We start from the raw sequence: 22,749 nt of genomic DNA, 5'->3' as shown, positions 1-22,749 counted from the left end.
TTCGAATGATTTAATGAATTAATTAATTAATATTATGCTTAATATACAGTTATTCCCAAAATTATTCATACGCCTGGGAGACTTTATATTTACAACTGTTTCCATTAGACTAAATACTTTATTTCCGATGGAAAATGACACAGACAACTCCTAAAAAGGTAAAACAACATAAAAAAAGTCTGAGTTTTAAAAATGATATGGTTTTTTTTAAATGTTAAGAAAGGAATGGAATGCAATTTTTTTGTGCCCCTCTCTACAATCAATGGGAAAATAATCTCTTCCTAAAAGTCTTTAAGATTTTACGTTTCCCCTTTTCATCGCTAATCTTTAGCTTTCTTGCCAGGTTCTCTATAGAATTAAAGTTGGGACTTTAATGTGCTTTGTTGTGACATTGCTTTTGTGACACTTTTGGGATTATTGTTGTGTACGCAGTAACAATATTTGAATTTAACATTTATACTTGTATCTATTGGTTCTCAGCTTCACATTTGTCATAACGGGACACAAACACATGTAAAAAATATAATGAAAGCAAATGGGCATGTGCGCAATTAACAATTACCTGCCAAGGTACTGACAGTAATTCAGATTCAGACTTCGTTTTTAACAGTCTGGAAAACTACCCAGTTTAATTTTAGCATATGATGAGAAAAAAAAAAATCTGGAAACATATTGGTATTTATAGATTTTAGTCCACATTCTATTCCCAGAGTGGACAATTTAGCATTTCTGAAAAAAATTAAACTTTTTAATCAGAGTTTTTATAGTAACATTTCAGTATATTAAAATTTTAAATACAATATAATCTCATTAGAGAAAAAGGTACCTTAAATAACTGTTGTTTTGTTTATTTAGTTAATTACTTACTTATTGCCTTTTTTATAATCTGTTTTTGCAGCTTTCGTTTCGATTTACCATACTGTAAAAATACAAACTATAACTTTATTTTAAAATACAACAACAACAAAACAACTAGCTTGCATTATTAAAGAATAGCTTAAAGTTGCAAAAATAATCTAGATTTTTATTTATGGAAAATTTGGACATGTTGTACTGAGAAATGCTCAGATATTTGAATAAACACAAACATTGGTTTGACTTGATTTTTTTTTTTACTCCAGCAACAAAGAGAATATCCATCCATCCAACCATTTTCCGTTCACCCTCGTCCCTAATGGGGTCGGGAGGGTTGCTGGTGCCCATCTCCAGCTACGTTCCGGGCGAGAGGCGGGGTACACCCTGGACAGGTCGCCAGTCTGTCGCAGGGCCAAAGAGAATATGACACTATTAAAAATTGGACTTGTTATTTTAGTATATTTTCTCGTATCCCTAATGTCTAATGACCACACTTTAAAATGACGCTTTGTTTGAAAGGAAGTAGATAATGTTGAATGTTTAAAGTCGTGAAATGCTCAGAGTTGTGTCACGGGGGCATGCTTGAATAGCGTCTTCTGTAGTATTTGAACTTCAGTCTGAAGTCCTACAGATGGCAGTCTTTGAACCTGGTTTAAGTTTTCTTTTCACCTCTGGATTCTGGTGTTGGGGACATGCCACTCCCCAAATCGTTTGCTCCAAACATGGCGAACTGACAGTGAACTCAGCTCAAAGCTATAAAGTCAAAGAAATGTGTCTTTATAGTTTCATGAGGGGGGGCATTATTGATTTTTGACTTTATTTAGTGAAAAAAGTGCATGTGGTTTATTTCAGTTATCAGATTTATGTGGAAATAAAATAAAAAGGGATTTTCAAATCATAGACACTGCAGTATTTGTAAAATGTTCTATCAGTACAAATATATTACATCATTATTTCATAACACTGTTATCATTTATGCTAGGCTATTCCCTGCTTTTGATGACAATCCACATGGGAGCTGGAGTCTGACCTTGGTCTTGAGTCGTTATATAAATATATACACAGTTATAAAAAAATAATAATAATACACTCTTTGAGTTCTTTTCAATATGGTTTTAATAGTTTTGTATATCAAAATAAGAAAAGTGAAATAAACTCTACAATCTTCTGTATATGTAAAACCAACTTCAAATTAACTTTAAATATTTTATCCATTAAAGCGTGATTTGTAATTAAAACTAATCATAAATGGTTGGAAAATAACAATTCCACTGCCTGCAGGGCAACCCGTGACTTACAAATTCTCTAATACATTTTATGATGTTTGCAAGCAAATCATTTCAGTCAGTTTGGGGTGTGGACTGACTGAAAGGACTACAACACCTTTGTACTATTGTCTATTCTGTATTAATAATTATTCTTAATTTTAATCTTATGGTTATTTATTAAACAGAGTAGTTAGTTAACTCTGTGCCTGCAAGATGCCATGATCCTGATACTTGAAGATAAACTCAAATTATTAAAGTCCATTACTGTGCCTGACACATACCAGGAAGTATTTCCATACAGTTCTGGGTTTTCTCAGAATATGATGCTGTGTTGTGGAAGCAAATCTCCAATTTGGCATCAGTCCAAATAACTACTTGCAAGCTCAATATTGCAAGCTTGAGCTACGCTTGTACAAAGAAGAGACATCATATTTTGGTAACCTTTTAAGATAATCATATGTTTAATGTAGTATTTTCTTTTTAACTGCATAGTTGCAAAGCTTCTTTTATTCCATTTATTGATAGACATTATATGTTAGGTCAAGTTCACTGCTGTTAGCTTTCCTCTATAACATAATATAAAAAAAATTGACTAAGAAGCTATTGCTGCTAAGAACATAATGTTCTCACCCCAATGATTAAACACATATTTAAACTCCTACTTACCCTCTTATTTCTTATGAGGGTAGTACTAGTTCTCAGGTACTACTGCTGTGCTGTGCCTCATGGTGTGCAAAGTCATTTGTCAATGCATTTAAAGAAAGTGAAACAGATTGCACATTTTCAACAGATGTTTTATTGTGCATCAGTTTATTAATTGTGTTATGATATAAAATGAGTTGAATTCAGGAAATGCAGTGACACAGTCAGGTATCCATAAAACCTATAAGCAAACTTAAACAGGTCATGATGTGTTTTCTTGGTATCTGTTCGAGGATGTGTGCAGGCTGCCCAGAGGTGACCTCGGCTGAAATCTATCCATGACAGTGATAGGCTCAATCCTGCTGAAGGAGCAAGGACACCAAGGAGCAGAAGTTCCTGTCACTCAAGAGATACACAGAGTAAATATTTAGCAATGTGCTGATCCTTTCAGCCTGTGAGTCAGCGAACGAAAAAGTAATCTGTTGTTCTGTTGCAGGACCAGGCAAGGTGGAAAGGGTTACACTTCCTGAAGCAGAAGCATAACTCTAGGAGCACTTACATTCGCAACTAATTGCCAGCTTCATCCTAACATGCAGCATTGTCCAGGACTGGTTGAAGTTTCATAGTAAGACATTTATTTGCCTTTTGTTTTAGCAACTCAAGCTTTTAATGACAATTTTGCCTGTACAATGAAATGATCACAAGTGCATTCAAGTATAAAAAGAAACTTTACAAGTTACTAAAAATGTACATGAGACTATCATATACAGCTGAAATATAATTCATTCTTCCGATCTCGCTTTCACCATAACTCAGTTTCAAACATGCTTCTGTCCTTTTCACCATAGATTTTAATCATGTTTCTCCTTCTCCACTTGTCTGACATACACTTTCACCTCTAAACCTTTTTCAAACAGACTCAAATATTTTAATCTGTTCCACATCAAAGATCCTACTAATATGGACTAAAGAGCAATAAGTATTGGTGATAGCAAAGGAAACATGAAGAAAATATTCTGAGAAAGTTTTTAAAGCATTTCACCATACTCGATTAGACTTTACTTCCACGTCCTTTCTTTTCAATACACTCCACTTTTCTGTACTTCTTTCTATGAAGCATACATTCACTTATTTCAGTATTTAATAGAACTTATATACATGTCAGCTGGTTATCGTGCTGTATAAATTGTCCATTGGATTTCATGTAAAGTTAGAATGTAGTTTAGTCAATTAACCAAGAATGACAATGTGGGCATCATGAAAGAAAGTTTTAGAAACTTAGAGTAACTTGTTAAACAAGTCATTGGCCTTCGTAGACCTCACCTTTGGTCACATTACAACCACAAACATTAACGTGTAAAGAGAATTAAATTGTTATGCCTTCATGGAAGGTCCTATGTGTTCCAGAAGATTAATCCTGCACATTAACCTAAGCAAATACTCACCATGGTGAAACGTAGTGCTGGCAGCATTATCCTGTGGGGATGATTTTCCTAAGCAGAAATGATATCTTGTCTGAGTTCCTACAAAGTTGCATAAAGCTTAATATGGGCCATATGAGAAGAAAACCATTTAAAGGCAACAAAAGACTTCAGAATAGGGAAATTCACCTGTCAGCAGGACATCAATAAACACAACCAGAGCCACTGCCTCCTCGTGGAGAGGAGGCAGTGGCTGTTGTTTAGTTTAGCTCTAAACTTTAGACCTAAATATGTTCATAGTCCAGTCAAAGTCCAGATCCATAGCCAACTGAGAAAATGTGACTGAAAATTTGCTGCCCACAGAAATCCACAGAAATCCTAAATCCAATTTAACTGAGCTTGAGCCTTTTTGCAAAGAAGAAGCAACGTTTATCGACTCCAGACAGAAACATTCTCCAAAAGTCATGCAAATATAGTTGCAGTAAAATGTGATTCTAGAAAGTCACATGGGGTCTTAAATATAAATGCATGTTTTTTGTTTTTTTTTTAGTTTTTGTTTCAATTTGAAAACCACCATGAATCTTTTAAAGTTCTAAAATTACACTAAAACACATTAGGGTTTGTGATTGAAACATGGTAAAAAAAAAAATGAAAATGATGAAGGGACCTGAAGATAACACCCAGTACAGAAGAAATCAAATGCAACTGTAAAATGTGATCATTGCATGCAGTGTACTATTACAAAACATCAATAATGCTTTAACTAAAGCAGCAAAATGCCCATTAAGCTAAATGTTATTACTAATTTGATGTGCCTGTTTTATGCCTGAAGTCTCTTGTTATGACTTTTATCAGACCAGTCGGTATAATTAATGTTGTAATGACTGTGAAGGTGTGTTTGTTTTAAAAGTATAATAGAGGCTATAACCTTTGATTATTTTTGAGCACTTTTTGGTATGTCAGAAGCGTACAAGCCACAGCAACTGTGTTTCATAAAAAACTTGTTCTTGTCAGTGCATACAAGGAATGTGAGCCCCGTAGAAACCTAAAACTATTTTAATATAACATTTACTATGATTTAGGTCCAACAATTAGCTTCACTGAAATTTAAGCAACTCAGTCCAAAACTCAAACTATCTTCCAAGGCCAAACAAGGGCCTATGAATGCTGAAATTCTGTTTTAATTGAACATCCAGTAGTTTAACAATCTCACAGGTCAGTGGAGACAGTACTTCTTTTGACCCGCAGGCTGCCGCCCCAGCCACGGGGGCAGGTGTTGTAGGAGTGTAGGCCAGGCGACCTGAGCCCAGAGTCCTCGGACTCAACAGAGGCATCTGAGTCGGTCAGAGAACGGGTGTTGTAGAGCCTTACAGGTGAGCAGATTCTCTGAGTTGGGGTGACAGGAGGGCTGGTGAAGGTGGGAGACTGTGCACCCAAGGACCTCTGCTGGAAGGGGCTAATTGGTGGTTTTTGCCAGTCGTTTTGAAAGTTTCCCACAGGTGAAATGGGGAGGCCGTGACTGCTCGGTGCTCCAGGGGAGGGGCTGTTTTTACGTTTGGCTGCATTTATAATATTCTTTGCAAGGAGACGGTGATTTGCTTTTGAGTCTACGTTGTTAACAATCTGGGACGTGCAGCGATTGTCTTTTTGTTGTCGTGGAGAGGAGGCAGTGGTTGTTGTGTGCAGGGGATTAGTGGATTGAAAGGATGAGCTGCTTTGAAACAGTGCAGGTGATTGGGAGCGGGGGCTCCATGGAGGGCAAACAGGAGATGTGGCTGCAAATATTTGCAGAGGTCTGGATGGGGAAACAGAGACAGCGGAGGATTGATTATTCTGGCTTACGGAAGGTGACTGGCATCTTGATCCCCAAGGAGGAGTTTGAGAAGGTCTGCATGTAGGACCAGGGGAAAAGGTGGAAGATTGGGTATTCTGACTCACTGCTGGGGATTGGCACCTTGATCCCCAGGGAGGGGAGATTGTAGATGTGGCGACAGATGTGATGGAGGGTCTGGACACGGAGAAAGCCGAAGCAGAGGAGGTCTTGTTATTATTGCTCACAGATGGGGACTGGCATCTTGAACCCCAAGGAGGAGAAATAGGATAATGGGTTTTAGCGTTTTCAGAGGGTTTGGAAAAAGGAATGGAGGTAGTAGTGGAGGACTGGCTGACAGCTGGGGACTGACATCTGGAACCCCAAGGTGGAGAGCATGGAGAAGTGACTGTAGCTGCTTGGGAGGGCCTGGATGCAGAAGTGGAATTAACAGAGGAAAATTGGCTGTTCTGACTCGACATAAAAGATTGGGATCTTGCATTACTGGACAAATTGACAGGAGACTTGACAGAACAGATAGATCCACTGGTGGTGGTTGGTGACTGGCTTGTTTGAGAGCTGGAGATCCATTTTCTAGTTGCTTGGTTTGCTGGGCTGCTGAAACGTCTGGTTAGGCTAGGTGTACTGGTTGTCTTGGATGTTTCACCAGTAATTTCAACAGGGGATGACTCCTCTGATTCCTGTTGGAACATAGCATATGGTTCTGCTTTAGTACATGTAAAAGACAAAAACATCCATAAAGCAAAATCTTTTGCATTCCAGACTTAACACTAGCAAATCCTCTTTTTATGGGAATTGCAATGTTTTTTGTTTTTTCTACTTGTCAGATCTGATTATTATAGGATGTTCTTTCACTGACCATGGTGACACAACACAAAGGTTAAATAATCAGAAAAGTGTTTAAATTTAGGTTTTCATTTGGAGCTTCAGTTTCATACACACCACCTTTTAACATTCCCTCCCTGTACAAGTGTTTCTTCAGTAAGCCTAGCCATTAGCACAAGAAGGTCTGGTGTTAAGTGTCTCTCTGAGGTTACTGTCATTTGGTCCTCTTGGGGTAGTTACCCTTTGCATGGATATGAAGTTACTCAACTGAAGCAAAGGTTGCAGTTCATCATATGTCCTGCCAATTAAGAACTAGTTATCTATATTCAGGATGTTGATATGTCAGAAGGGTGTTGTGTTGTAATTCAAAGTGCAAGTATCTTTATCCTAAAAGTTATTTTCATGTAATGTCATGGTTATACTCCAAATGTTTGGAGCTTTGCAGTAAGACATAAACTTAAGATGTTTGAGATGTTTATGTTTTAATTCTTTAAGAGTTTAAAAACTGTTACGATCAAACATTGATGAAACTGAGCACAGATCTTTCTCTGTTAAGTTATCCCTGTATTTGAAAGAGACAAAAAGTTTTCTGGTAGCTTAGATGTTCCCAGCTATAGCAAAAAATGAAAGAGCAGAGACATTAAATAGTTAAGAGATGCTGGTAGAATCAGGAAATTAGAGGAAGAAAAAAACAGAAGGAAGTCATTGTAAAGTGTTAGCATGAAGATTTAATCAGAAAAGAAACATCTCACTTTTGCACAGAACACAATCAGTTATAAGAGACAGTGAGCAGAAATAGTGGGAAAAAACAGTAAATCAACGTGTTTGCAAAGAAGTAGACAGAAACACCGCACAATGAAGACAGAATTACTGTTTTAAGTTGGAACAGAGTCAAGATACGGAAATTGATACAGATATAAAGTAGCACAGAGTCCAAATGTATGTAACATGTGTTTAGATAAATGAAACTAGAAAGCTGGGTAAATTGCTTGAAGACATAAAGGCATTAAAAGATTTCTCTTGCTACAACTTTCATGGCTCTGAAAAGCGTTGAGTTACAAATCATAGATCACAAACCAGATGCTAGGCCATCTGTTAGACGCCTTTGTAAGGCAGAATCCTGATGGTACCCAGTGGAGAGCATTTGAGATTGTTTTCATGTTTCAAAATGTTCTTTAAATTGACGTTTAGAGAGCTTAAGTGCAGAACTGCTTTCAGAATATAAACTTTCATTGATTACATAACAGCACAGTTAAAATTTTCTGAACTTAATCACTGCTGAATGGATTTTGTTTCTCAGAAAAAATTCAATTATACTCTGTCTTCACAGATGAGTTAGGGTGCATTGACTTAGATAATTGTATCATTTGCAGGACATTTCATCCCTAACTTAAATTTGCGGTACTGTGGTATTGTTTCATGGTAAATTTAAATATCACAATAATTCTTTCATGCAGCTACAAAAGCTGGTATTATGAAAAGGCACACAGACAGTCAGAGGTTTAAACAAAGTGCAGTTAATTTTAGCTTCACTTAAATTATCTTCCATATTGCAGCCATGTGATCCTTATCTATGAAATATTCAGTCTTATCTAAAAATGATACATGGTCGGTCTCCACACCTGTGGTGTAATTCCTGCCTTCTTGGCAGAAAACGTTGGCTTTGGTGCCTGAACTCCAGACCGAGGGGAGGAAACTCGTTCTGGAGAAAAAGGAGACATCAAAGAAGTGATCCTCGCATGTGGGGAAGCTGGATTTGCTGGGTATTCTGATCCTCTTGGGGAGGTGAGAGGCAACTGAGGTGACATACTACCATAATAAGATGGTGAAGTGTTAGGTAGAGAAGTTTGTCTAGAAAAACTTTGGCTGCTGAGTAGGTTCTTGGCTTGTGGTGCTCCTCTGGCTAATGTGCTTATTGGGTCCTTGACTGGGTTGAAGACAAAGAGGGAAGAGTTGAGCTGATAGGGACGGTGTCTTGCGAGGTCCATCTCTATCTTGGAGCAACCATTTTCTAAAGTAGTTGGTGGTTCTGGAACTGGCTCTGGTACTGCAACTTTTGGTTTTGGTTTTTGCTTGACGGCTTGCTGGGCCTTTAGATTTTGCGAAATCTGTGCGCTCACTTCGGAGTTCTTGGCAATGGCTTTGACCCTTCCTGGCATGTTCGATGGGTAAACCCAGGATGGTGGTAACGACATTGTGGGGGAGGGAGACCTAATTTGTCCTGGATTCTGATTCTCAACAACATATTTCTCCATCCTTGATTGACGCTTGGCAAACAATTCAGCCCCCTTGCCTGACACATTTGTGAGGCTCTGCTCTGGATGATGGTCTAGCCTTGGTCTGGTCTTTGAGCTTTTGAGACAGGATGCCCACTCTGGGGCTCTTGCTCCCACTGTCTTTTCCTCTGCTTTCGCAAGGAAGTTGGAAGCTTCTGCTCCCAAAGCCAGTAACTCCTCTTCAGGTGCTGGTTCAGGGACAGATCTGTGTCCATGTTTCTTTCTTTCATCCGCTCCTTGCACCAGAGAGAGCAGCTCAGGGTTTGGAGCAACCACTGGCTTCTCTTTAAATGTAAACATTGACTTCTTGTTTGCCCTCCTGGCTGCGCCTTCTTCTAGTATTCCTGTTTTGATTGGTGTTATCAGCTTCCTTTCTCCAGTGGACTGTGGAACAAAGGTGGAAGGCTTTGGAGCTGTCAGAGGGCCACAGTGGAGTACAGGTGGGTGCTGGGAAACAGGAAAGTTGGATGGCGAAAGGCATGGAGATGACATGGGAGGAGACATTGGAAGTGGACCAGAGTAGAACGTCTGTGGAGGTTGGTTTGTGAAGGCCGGCAGAGGAGGTGTTGGGTATGATGGTGGTGGAGGTGGAGGAGAGAATGTGACAGGTTGAGTGGAAGAAGGGAGAGGAGGAGTGGCATAAGACGGGGGAGGTGGGATGTCTGTAGCAGGACTGACTGAATCTGGAGAGAGGACAGTTGGTGGTGAGAAGAAAGGTCGAGCCGTTCTGTTGAGGAAGGCTGGCGTCTGCTTGGAGGGTGAGACTAAGGAAATCCTCTCTGAACCAGAGGTGCTGTGACAGCCATTAAGAAGCTTTTCAGAGGGAACAACTACTGGGTGGCCCTCATTTGTTTCTGTCTTCCTTTCAACATGTGCCATCACAGCTGGATGAGAGTCATTACTTCCCAGAGGAGTTTGGTGTCTAGCATCGTCCTCTAGAACCTCATGAATTTTATCCTTTATGTCGTCCTCTTCTTCTGGCTCTTCTTTGACTGGGAGGAAATGTCTTTCCTGGATATCATAGTTCTCCGTGTCTTCACCTTTGATAAAATTCTTATTTTCTTCATCCATTATGATACCAGTTGAAGGGCTGCTTGCAGGTGGCAAAAAGTGTAACTTATTATTATTTAAGTTCAGGTCTGTGTCCTTATCCTCACAGCTTCTCTCTGCCCAGGTTTGCTTGTTGGACAAGGAATCACTTTTCACATTCTCAGTTTTGTCCACCTCTGACCCTTGTCCGCAGCTTTCGAGTGTGAAGGCGTTCACTCTCTGCTTGCGCCGATTAAAAAGCTGCACACCCCTGGAGCTGGAGCCGGAGTTGGAGGGGATGGTGAGCTGAGCAGCAATGATGTGACTCTTCAGCCGTGCCTCCTTCAGCTCTTTCTCCGATAAACTGGCACTCCTGCTCAGATCTAATGAGACACAGAAAACAGGAAAAATGACATAGACGTTTAGCCCCCATTCATTATGAAACACCACTAAATTTAGCTGCACTTGGCAAATGAAAAGACTCAAAACTAGTGCACATCGTGTGTTCTTTAATTACAAGATAATCACATAATTAGTTCTGATTAAATTTTTTTGTTTACATTTCCTTGTGGATCCATTATTATGTTTTAATCTTAAGAGGTTTGGCACTACAATGCTATATTAGTATGTCATGGTTCTCAAACGATGGGACTAGTGCCATTACTAATATATGGGCTGTCTTTTAGGTTTACTCTAAAGAAATCATAACAAAAAATGCAAGCTATTTTTTCTTCTCAATAGAAAAATGCAGTGAAGACTTTTTTGAGAACTCCCCATATCAACTTTAGTGGGCAGCAGCAAACCAGGAACAAGTGCTGGTGGCAAATTTATGTTGAATTCAGTTTAACAAATTACAACTTGGATCTTGGGAGCACATTAAGTCCAACTTAACTGTGTTCCATTTACTGCATCCAAAACAAGCAAGATTTTCTTATGGACCTTCTTTGTGACCAGCCTAACAATTTTTAGCAATACCAGCCAATAACACAAGCATTTTCTGCTTTCAAATATTGTACATGCATATTTATTGCAGCTGTTTTATTGTGTGTGTGTGAACATTTGAAAATATACAAAGATCCGGTGTGCAGTTAATTCTTTAGTTTTAGATTTTTTAATTTTATGAGAGACATATTGAATTTTATGTATAACCAGTGTATATGTAGTTTCCAGTTGAAAATTCATATAAACAGGAACTTTCTGTTAGTTCTTTAAAGTTGAAACTTCGAAATTTCTGAGTAAAGATGTAATTGCAAGCTGAAACTGCCTTCATTAACTTTCTCCCATAGTTGGGATCACCAATCAACAAGTATATGATCCCGAGATATTTTTCATTGAGAGGCTAAGTAATATTAAAAGCAGAGCATATTTATGACGTAAGTACTAGAAAATGTTCGAATACACAATTTAGAAGAAGTCAGTATGGATGTACTTAGAAACTTTTACAAAAAAGGTTGAGAGCCACTGCGATGCAAAGATAACTCCCCAAGGATAACAACACAAATATTAAAAAGGTTTTAATTTTCAACCAAAAAAAGGCAACATGTGGAACGTTTTTTATGAATCTAGGTTTTAATATTCTCTTTAAAACCCACAATTCTTTTAACGCCACATGGTTTAGATTGTTGTTTGCTTTGCTTTTGATTCTAACTGATGGGGCGAGAAAAATAGGGCTTTGTGGACATTTGACTCAGCAGTCTGCAGCTCTAGACAGTGAGCTAATAGACAAAGGCTGAGGCACATATGAAACAAAAATGTTAATGAAGAGGCACAACTTGTTGAGTAATAAAGTTATGAAAAAAAAACATATGTAGGGCAGCATTTTGCTGCTGCAGCAAAAGTAGAGTCTGACAACCTTTTTCCCTGTAAGTTCAACAGTTTTGATCCAAATTGCCTATGTTGAAACATAAACTGTGTTGTTTGAGCTTAAAAGCTTTATTTTCTAGGCAGTGGAACCATTTCCTCTGCCATCTGCAGTCGTCCCTCCCTGAGCATTCCTCCACGGCTGAGAAAACTCCCCGCCTGCGCTTCCAGCATGCCTTTGGTTTCTCTCTGTAGCTAATTTGTGCAATACTGGAGCTCAAACCCTTAATAGACCACTTTTACAATCTACAGCTACCAAAAATTATTTTCTGAGACTGCTGTCTATAAACATGCTATACAATCAAGAGTTCCTATTTTAAACATAGTAACTACATCAAAGAAGTAATAAAAACTTGATCCAGGCTTTTTTTTTTTTTGCCTTTTATATAACAAATTGCACTCCAGGAAAAATAAACTCTTTAGTGAGCACAGTAATGAATGGGTTGTCATGGAGATACATCTGGTGGATCATTCAACTATGTCATAATAATCTGAGTGATGGAGAATATTTAAAGTTGTTTTCAGGACTTTTCTCAGAAAAAAGTCTTATAGATCCCGACAGCTACAATATTTGACCTAAGCGCCACGTAATCTAGCGCCAGCCACAATAATTAGGTGTAAATCAATCCCTTGTAAATCTGCTATAATGATTAGATTCTACATGTGGCTTTTTCTGGCATATGAAATAACACTTTATCACACGGATTGGTTATCATGCAACGTGCAGGTGCCAAGCCCATTTGGACCAAATATAATTGATGCAACTGAATCCTACTGATTTTTCTTACAGTTAAATTCCTCTTTTCTACATGTCTATGAACAAACATTAACTAAGAGAAAATACAAAGGTAAGTTTAAGCAATATAGGTCACACAATTACCCAAATGTGCAGGAACCCCTGCAGAATTCAGTCAATGATATGAAAAACATTCTGTAAAGTTTGCAGACAGAGTAGCACATTCAACACATAGCCACTGACAAGTTACCTTTCCTCACAAATCCCACACAACTGTTCCTCTGTTAGGATTCAAACCACGGCACATCCTCACAAGTTCCCTGAGAGTTTGCCGTTCTGTTCTACATCTGATCCACATCAGCGCCTAACCCCTCTTACCTTTTTCATGTCAAATCTAAGACCTCCTCTGTCATGTAGTACTTCCACAAGAGTTTACAATTATAACTGCGTCTGATGGCTTGACACCCCCACCTCACTTTTCTTTTCTTTTTTTTCTGGAGCAAGACACAAGATCGGATTTCTTTTTCTCTGCAGTCCAGCAGGACACAGACAGGCAGGGAAGCAGAGGGAAAGAGGGCAGGGAAGGGAAGAGAAGGAGGGAGGGCTTGTAGCTGGAGGCTACACCTTCTGTCACTCTACCTCCACTTTGGTTTAATTTTTTTCCAAATGTGCAGCACTTATTCACGTATGCTTTTCACTAAATAATAAAACAGAGACACCTGTGAGAGTGAAGTCCATCGCTTCTGTTGGGAGAGTGTTTACATTTCAGCAGCAGCTTTTTGCAGAGAGATTCATCTTTGTTTTGACAGCTTTGGAGAAATGTCCTGTCAATGGTAAGTATTGAGCTAATCTCTGAAATGTCCTGTGATGGCTGGGGAGCCTCTGAGCCTTTGTTGCAATCTTTGAAGTGCAACCCGGAGATACCTCAGCTTATGTTTACATGGATTAGACCAGTGAGCCTCCACAGCTACAGCACCTGACCCCTGCTGCCCTCCACATCAGTCGGGATATGCCATGTGTGTTCACTGAGCATTCCCTCAGACCAAGTGTCTGCCCTCTTTGAACTGCAGCAGCCCTGAGCTCCAACCTGCAAAAGCAGGACTGGAATTTCCTGTCTTGATATAAGGAGCCCTGCATCGTATTGCCCTCCCCTCATGCCTCCCTCACCTCCACCCCTAAACATTTTTTATCTCTTCTCCATTTCCCCCTGCCCCTGCGAGGGGTGGAGCACACAAGAAGACTTCCCCTTACAGCAGCAGAATTTGAATCGAGGGGGCCAACCCCACATTTGTGTATCAAAGGTCAGATTACCCTGTCGGATGTTATCTTTCTTCTGGTTGATGGCCGGGAGGGGAGTGGGATGACAGCCCAGGAGCCCGTGGGTGATATGTGAAATGGTATGGAAAGACGGGGGATTAACAGAGGGGCCGTGTATCCCACCAGTCTGACCGAGACCTAAACTCTCAGTGGTTTTCATATGGAGCCATGCAAAAGCATTTGTACCCTTTGAAATGTTTTACATTTTTTTGAATACAAACTGCATTTCACTGGGGTTTTGCCCAATAGACCAACACAACGCAGCCAATAAATGTAAAGTGGAAAGAAAATGTCACATCCTTTCTGAGACATTTTGAAACAGAAACCAATTGTTTTTTTGTTTTGTTTTTCTTGCTCAGACCACATGTGGCCATCTTTTGGTGTATGTTTCTATCGTCTTTTCACATCTTAGAATCAACCGTGTTTGTTCATTCCTCCTTTCAAAGTAGCAATATCTGAGATTATTTGTTTTCAAGTCTTGCCACAGATTCTAAATTGTAGATTTTTACTTTGACTGATCTAGTTGAACAACTGAATATTTGATCTAAACTATTCATTGTAGCTATTGTAGCATTTTTAGTCATTGTCCTGGAAGAAGTTGAGTTTGTTGCTTCAAACAGGGTCTTCTGTATTTGACTCAATTTATTGCTGCATCGACTTCCATCAGGAAGAAAAGCCTCCACACGTATAATGCTGACACCACTATGGGTCACCATGAGTATACTTTGTTCAAAGTGATGCATAGTGTCAGTTTTCCTCCACATATAGCATTTTGCCCTTTTGGGATCACAGTTGAATCTAGATATTTTTTCTGACTAGAGTTCCTCCTTAGACATACATGCTGTGTTCCCTACATGTCTGGCGTCAAATTCTAAACAGTTCACTTTAAGGTTTTCTTTCAACAAAGACCTCTTGTTCTGTGCAGCGTATGTTATTACGCTGTAGTTATTAGTCTCCTATCTGAGCAGAAAATCAGACCCTAAAAATCACATATGTACTGTGTTAAAATTATAAAACTCTATCTTTATGAGGGCCATAAATCATAGTTACTTGACATGTTAATCAATGCTGGACCACCATTACTTGACATATGGAGGATATGTAGCAGTCAATAGACTGTGTTACTAAAATGAGAACATAACCAAGGCAAAATACTACAAAATATCTAATTTCCAAGTTAAAATGAAACATGGAAGATTTTTCCTGACATGCATAGTGTTTTACACGTTGGGCAAAAAGTTCAATTTTGGTTTCAAAATTGCCCTTATTTCCATGTTTTTGTTGTGTCCATGACTTGTGGAATATAGGATTTTTGTTAAACAGTAGCTTTCTTTTTGTCATTCTTGCCAGATTTGTGGCATCCATGGCTATTAAACAATTCTTAGCCTTCTTTACAGCTCATTCACAGGTATCAAGAAACTCTAGACAACTTCTATGGGCTTTTTTTTTGTCCAGCTTAATAGTTTAGGTGTATTGCCAGGGAATGTTTTACCTTCCTTTTGCTGTTCTCAGATGACTGACATGAAGTCCAATAAAAAGGACAGGTTTTTTATCATGACCTACCACCATTTTAAACTTCTCCACAACGACCTGTTCACTGTGATCCTTGGTCTTCATGATGTTTGCTCACAAAACTTGACAGAAAGCTGATTTATACTGTGAGTCAATCAGACAGATGTTTACTCTATTTAATAACTGGACAACCACCTAGATTTTATCTAAGGGTATCAGAGTAATGGGGAGAATACAGTTACATGTCACGCATATCATAATTGCAAATGTTTTTGGAAGAACTTGTATTGTTTTCCTTCCACTTCACAGTCATGCACTACGTTATGTTGGTCTGAAATCCCAATTAAAATTCATTGTAGTTTGTGACATGACACATTGGGTCTGTCATAATTACTTTTGGAAGCGTTTGTTAGATAAATCAAATACTAACATCAGGGGACAAATTCTGTTTCCCTTTTCTTTATTTTTACCTTTAGCTTCATGCATTAACTCTTTAAAAACAGACAAGTAATGAGTTTTTATCGGCTTCTTTGTGTTGCTCTCAGTGACCTGTGAAAACTAATTGCTAGGTAATGAGTGATTGAAAGGGTGTTTTTGGCACACAGCTTTTACATCTAGATAAGACAGTTTTTGGCTCTGACATTTCCATTATAATACACAATGACCAATTACTCAGCCTGAATAGTGTGTCTGAAAACATTGCCACTGCCCACAGGAAGTTATTTTTATTGATATGTTGCTGTGTTTTCCATAGATTGTGTTGTCAGAATGTGGCAACTTTTGACATTTTTTTGTTGTTTGTTTATTGGAAGAGGTAGGAGACAAATGTGAAGGTACAGTTCCAAGTGACTTTTCCCACAGTGCTTATCCCACGATTGTTAGATTCTGAGATGAATATTAAGATGTGTTGCCTATGATTGTCTTTCCAATTCTGTTTTCCCAGGAGCAGATGTTTCATGCAGCTTTTCTCTGTGTCAGGTTGCATTGACAAGCCTGGACTTCTTTTTTTCGCTCCAAACATTGGCAGTCCCAGTGTAATTAAGCAAGATTTATTCTCAGGTCAGTCCACACTAGCACAGTAAAGCATCAGACAAATCTTTGGGAACACCACAGCTATCTATATTTTTGCGTTGAAAGCTTTTGCTTTTGCTTTTACTTTTTCTTTCGCATCCAAATAAGTCCATAAAATGGCAAATAAAACAAACACTTACTTGTTTTGCGGCTTATATGCTGCTTACTAAATCCCGTCTTCTCCCAGGATGCGTTGTAGTCGGTCTCAGTGGGCTGCATTTCTTCCTTTGACTCGATAGGTTTTCTCAATCCTCCTGGACTCCAGCTCACCCCTCTCCTGATAGATGTATGGCCTTTCTCCATCACTATCCAGAATCAGATCCCTACGCCTGTATCCTTTCTTCACAAACAGTGTTTAATCACCTAAAAACTGAGAATGTCAAGAGGCACTTCAGCACTCCAGGTTTCTTCTTCCAGGCATGACTCCTACAGCAGCCGTGTTCCTTCCCCAAGCAGTCAGTTGAAATTTGGCGTAAAGAGTTTACTCTTACTTTGTTCCTTCATGAAGTGTTTATCTCAGTCTAATTGGACCTCCCAGAGGGTCAGCTCCAACGTCCTTTGGAAGAATTCCCGTTGGAAAAACAGCAACGAAAAATCTGGAGCAGAGGGCAATGAAACTCCCCAGTTTTTTCCCCCTTCCCAGATTTTTCTCTTTCCTTTCCTCCTCTATTTTGGTCGGCAGAACATGCTTTTTTGTTTGTGTCTCAGTCTGCAGCCCACAGATTACTTTCCCTTCCAAGAAAGGGATCTGCTCTTTATCTTGAAGATCATAAGTCTACGGTGACGTGAGGGGAAACTATGTATATGGAACTTCCTCCTGTTTAAGGTGCATGCGAGAAAAAAAACATTTCACTTTGGAAAGGTCATTCCAGAGGCTGTTTTGTTTTCCGTCTCCCAAAGTATTTAGCAAGAGCTGCTTTGTGTTTGTTTCTCATCCTTTAAAGGCCAACACAGTTTATGGGGCAGGAAAGTGTATTTCTGTTTTTCTTGTTTTGGTGAATACCAAACTGCATTGGCAATGTCCTCTTTGGTTAAAAGCTTTGGTTTTGACTCGTACAGAAAATAAATCCAAACTGCTTTAGGCTTATTGAAACTAGCATTCCTAGTTGATCTCTGTGCTTAATTTAGGCAACATCCAGGTTAATTTACTGCCCTGCAAAAAAGAAAAACAGGCTCATTAAACACAGGTGTAAAATGCAAAAGAAATAAAAAACAGAGTGTTGCAAATGTGGTCACATCCCTATAACTTTTTAACATTGCAACCTTACATTTTAATGTATTTTATTTGGATTTTACGTAATAGATCAATAATGCAGAGAAATGTGTGTAACAATGTGATGTTTACAAGTGCTTATAAATGAAAGTGTGAAAAATGACTGCACTTCATCCTGAAAGCATTATCACTGCTGTAAAATATGGAGGAGGTGCTGTGAAAATGATTAGTTTTTTTAAGCAGAGAGAAGAAAACTGGTTAGATTTGATAGGAAAGCTATTTAGAGTGGTGGATTTTATTAAAAGTGATCTATTATGCTTCCTTAACAAATAAGAATAGGTCTTTGAGCTCTACAAACATGTTCATTAAACTTTTTGCAGAAAATAATTTTTTGATTATAATATTTTAGTATTTTAGGTTTTAGTTCCTTTCAGGATTAGTTGTAGTTTAGTGCCTCTTGTCTCTTTAAATACAAATAAGCGGCCACGCCACACAACTCAACGATTACACTTGTACTGGAAAATGGCTGCAAACAGATGCGCAATTATTCAACCGTACATCTTTGAAAAGCAGCAGTGGAGCCTCCTGCACAACAAACAAGAATGCAGTAAGTGCTTTCTGAATGGCAAGTCAACAACAAAACACTTTTCCAGCAGCTTTTGTACTGCGCAGACAACGACAAACCAGCTCACCAAATGTGCTGGAGCGCCGCTGGGGTTGCTATGTGACGGCGCAGTGACTCAACAAATTTAACAATAACCTCTTGTCATAAAACGAGAGGTGTCTTTTTAAGCACATGGATGCTTTTAGAAGCAGCTGAGGCCTGAAATGGATGTGAATTTTGCATACTATGTTTCTGTTAAAGTTTTCTTGGTTCACGTTAACTTTAATTCTGCTTTGGTGGGTAAAGAAAAGTATTATTTTTTGTTCTTAAGGTTGAATTGTTTTTTTTTTTAATCCATCTACTTTCTGCAGGATAAAGGTTAAAAGAAGAAGTACTGCATTTATAAAATGTGATTAGTTCTTTAATATCTCCAAAGATGGAAAGTCACAATTCATTCAGGCCTGCTGTGAATCTGTAAAAGTATCATCACTTCTGCCTCAGGTTATGTAATGTGATATGTACCAGTTTTTAAAACTTCTAACCAGGATAAAATGACTACACAGAGATGATTCTATAAAGCATTTTATTAAGTCAGCAGCATTATGTTCCTCCCCTAAAGTTAATAAAAGCCGCCGGCAGTGATTGTAATGATAAACCGGAGTTTACACTTCCAATTCCTTGATCTGACTTGCCTCTCCTTGGACTTGATCAGGGCTCCATTTGTTTTTGATTGTGACTCACCTCTATATCACAGAGGAGTCGGAGGCCAGTGCAAACAGCATCGCACATAATTATAAATTTTCTCGCAGACACAGCAACTATCCTGCCTTTCATCTCTTTCAAAGGTGTCTGAGCACCTTAGCTTCATTTCATCCTTAATGTTTTGATACCCAATGAAACTACAGCTGAGTCAAGGCCTGCTCACAGTCATCCCAAACACAACACATCCCCACCTCCCTGCTGCAAGGAAGCTGAAATCCTCCACACTGCTTGTGACTGGCGTGATCCTGACAAGTGAGCCGAGATGAAGGCTGGCATTGTTTAAACGCTCTGACAATAGCTCTTTGAATCTCCCAGATGTGCGAACCGCATTTGGCTTGCTCTGCATCTCATTTGTTGGCTTTTCAGATGATTCTTCAGTGACAAGTTTATGGCGCTTTTCCTCAGTAAAAGTCGTCTTTTGTCGAGCCAGAATTCATGTTTACTGTAATCACAGGGAAGAAAGGTGAGCACATGTTGCGGTCTTGTCCGCTCACCGCATCACCAGAATGACTAGAATATGTAGAGATTGCTATCTTTTATATGGGATGAAAATGTTTATTAACTGTCAGACGAAAAGCAGATGTAGGACGCTCCAAACTGACAGCAGCAGAGATGCACACTTGACTCCATTTAAGGAAACAAAACATTGACATATGGACCACTGAAACCTACATCTGCTGCAAGGCTTTTAATAGTCTCTGCTTATTTCTCTGCAGCCTTGGGGACTAAATTTACTCCAGACTATCTGTTGACGTCTAACGCTCTAGCTTTCATCTTGACTGTCATATCTGATCGGCAGAAGTCGAATCTTACCCATCAGCGCTCTGCTTCCAATTACAGGTACCTTGAAGTTAAAAAAAACAAAACACAGTGGCTTTCAAATTTTCAAGTCTTGGCTCACATTCTCTATTGCTTTTATATCTGGCCTTTGACTAGACCATCCTAAAAATTACTTTGTCAGCTGTGTTCACTGGCCTTTGAGATGCTGTTTGTTCCCTGATGTTTTCTACAAAACCTCTTATGTTTTCACAGAACACTGAGTCTTTACTAAATATGGGATTGGAATTTATTTGTTAGTATCAGAATGACAGGGGTGTGCCTACAAATGCACACCACATTTTTCATGATTTTACTTGTAAACAAAGCTGAAAATGTTTTCTCTTCCGTCCACTTAAAAATAATGAACTATTCGTGCTTTTAAATCCCAATAAAATGTGTTGAAGTTTCCACAATGACGCTGGAAAGTCATTTCCAGCTTTCCTTTGCTACCTACCATACTACCCTCATAATCACAATCAAGTATATAGTTAACAGTTTAGTTTGCGGGCCACGTCAGCTGTGATCTCAGAGCTCCTGTTTGTCATCAAAACATGATGGATTATTGGATGACACCAAATCCACAGCTCTCTGCAGCATGTGATGACACACAAAGGGAACTGTCCTGGCAGCTGCAGAAACTGTAATCACTTATCCCCTACTTTCTTCATATTGTACATTTATTACAGATTCCCATCAGTAGACAACTTGTAGTTAGTCACCTCATAACTCATCCCCTGCATGTTTTTCCCCCCTCAGGTATGGCATCAGTACATCATCAAAGACTATGGTTGCACATGTGTTAAGGTATGTGAAATGTCTGGATGTCAGGTGAGCTTTCATTCCCAGCCAACTGTAAGACCCTAAAAGTGTAACAGTATAAATTACAGGGGTTACACTGAGGCTGCTCATCACAGCCCTGGCTTTATGTCTTTATGATCGGACGCCTTGGGGGCAGAACTCCTGTGTGTCTGTTATTTCTTGGCCTTTGCTTGGATCTTTTACACTTTGGCATGCACAAATCACTCAGCTGTAAATGCTAAAGGGTTTTAGCAGGGCCCTTTGCTCCTTCTCTCTCTTGATGAGACAAAAGAGCCATTCAAGAGCCCTGGAAGCACTGTGAAATGATTTTGGGCAGTGCTCTGAAATGGGCATTCCTGGCTCATAATTCCACAGTTTCAGGAGGCTGTGATGGCGAACGGGCCCCAGCTTGTGCAGCTTGCTGAGTGACACAGGAAAAACATTGCAAAGCAGTGTCTCTGATGAATTTCTGAAGTGTCTCTTTGTATTTGTCTCCACTGTTCTTGGTATTATTGAGAGTGCCGTGATAAATCACGCCTTGAAAGAGCTTGTAGAGCCGTCTCAACTTTGTGCGCCAGGTCAACCTGCTCCCATAATCACAGATGGAGAAGTTCAAAGGACAAAACATAAGTGCTTAAAGGAGGTGTGTATAAATCTGTGCCAGGAAGGAGGAGCTTTCTAAAACAATTTGAGTCAACTTCTGAAACCTGTAAGTCGTTATGGGGGTCAAACACTTCCACATTTTAAATGAACTTACTGCATATGTTACCAGTGCTACAGGAACCTATTACAGTGCTTTTTTCTATTACTATGTTTGTCAGAGCAGGTTTCTATTATTTGAAAGTGACTTAAAACAAAATATACAAAATAAGTTTTATAGGTTCATAGATATGTACTGCATATAGCAGAACTAGACCCCCTGTTGCTCCCCTGTAAAGCATCTAATAACCCTCACCTGCAGCGTTAACAGGAAACAATTACAGATATAAACAAGTAAATGCAGTCTCCAGCCAGGTCTTTAATTGGATACACCCACTAAAGTTAAACAGTTCAACTCCAGTCTATAACTTAGCTGCACAGCAGGGTCTACACAGTCAGGACAGTAGCTTTGAATATTAGTGCTAATGTAGCCATTCAACACCCCCTGCAAGCCTGCAGCCTGCACACAGTGCAAAGCAGCAACCACAGATGTTTGTCATCTACTCAGACAAAGACTTTCAAAGTTTCCCTTCTCTTCCTCCCCAGTTCATTGCATTCCCCTTAATCATACCCTCCCCTCCCCTTGCCTCTCCAAGCAAAGATTGCATCTTACCCCGTTCAGATAAATAAGCTAGGCAGCAGGTGACTTTAGTCTGCAGCAGTCACGGTTTCACAGCGACAGATAAAATTCCTGGATTCAGAGCTCTCTGGTCATGCTGCTCACCTGTACTCCAGTGGGTCTGGCAGTGTGAGGCAGCGAGGGGTGTGTGCTTCTCTTTTCAGCTCCTATGACTGCACACACCTCCCCCTTTTACCTCTCTGCTCTCTCTCGCTCTGTGTATGTTGCGCTCTCTCTCCCTCACTTGAAGCAGACGAAAGATAGGGGTGGGGAGGGGTCAGCTGGAACACAGAAGACTCTTTGTCTGGAACTTTTTCATATGGTTTCCTTCAAGCTTGCATACTGAACACATTATGGTATAATATATTTTCATATTCAACAGATGAATGGTGAGGGGCCAGTGGGGCCCACTCTGTTCTCCCCAATTCTTTTCCTTTCTTGACCGTATTCCTGCCATGCACATTGGGCAGAGAGGTCTTTAAAGTTAGAGAAAACACCAGGTTTCTCTTAAACCCACAAGACGCATTGATTCAGCTCTTACATACTTTCAAAGAACTCCAATTACAGAAAATCATGTCCTCTCAAGAAACAT

At 39.4% G+C, this 22,749-nt stretch overlaps 1 protein-coding gene and 1 long non-coding RNA gene across 6 annotated transcripts; one reads left to right on the top strand and one right to left on the bottom strand.

Annotated features, from left to right (window-relative positions):
* Nucleotides 1–1,994: 1,994 nt before the first annotated feature.
* Nucleotides 1,995–4,325, top strand: LOC114139120 (uncharacterized). The gene is made up of 2 exons (XR_003594389.1): nucleotides 1,995–3,184; nucleotides 3,262–4,325. It is a non-coding gene; the product is annotated as an uncharacterized LOC114139120 (long non-coding RNA).
* On the bottom strand, nucleotides 2,902–22,365 carry synpo (synaptopodin). Of its 5 annotated transcripts, none has more exons than XM_028008797.1 (4): nucleotides 22,263–22,365; nucleotides 16,784–17,796; nucleotides 8,465–10,530; nucleotides 2,902–6,697 (listed from the first exon to the last, which is right to left on the bottom strand). In XM_028008797.1, the coding sequence occupies exons 2-4, from the start codon at nucleotides 16,944–16,946 to the stop codon at nucleotides 5,396–5,398; spliced, it is 3,531 nt and encodes a 1,176-aa protein (XP_027864598.1). In that variant the 5' UTR covers nucleotides 16,947–17,796; nucleotides 22,263–22,365; the 3' UTR covers nucleotides 2,902–5,395. The 5 variants fall into 5 exon arrangements, with proteins under 5 accessions (XP_027864598.1, XP_027864597.1, XP_027864599.1 ...); XM_028008796.1 differs by having other exon boundaries at nucleotides 22,152–22,305; XM_028008798.1 differs by lacking the exon at nucleotides 22,263–22,365 and adding an exon at nucleotides 19,414–19,663.
* Nucleotides 22,366–22,749: the final 384 nt, after the last annotated feature.

This window comes from Xiphophorus couchianus, chromosome 23 (genome assembly GCF_001444195.1).
Source record: "Xiphophorus couchianus chromosome 23, X_couchianus-1.0, whole genome shotgun sequence".
NCBI classification, from domain to species: Eukaryota; Metazoa; Chordata; class Actinopteri; order Cyprinodontiformes; family Poeciliidae; genus Xiphophorus; species Xiphophorus couchianus.
The sequence above is the reverse complement of the archived record's forward strand: the minus strand, read 5'-3'. Positions and strand labels throughout refer to the sequence as shown.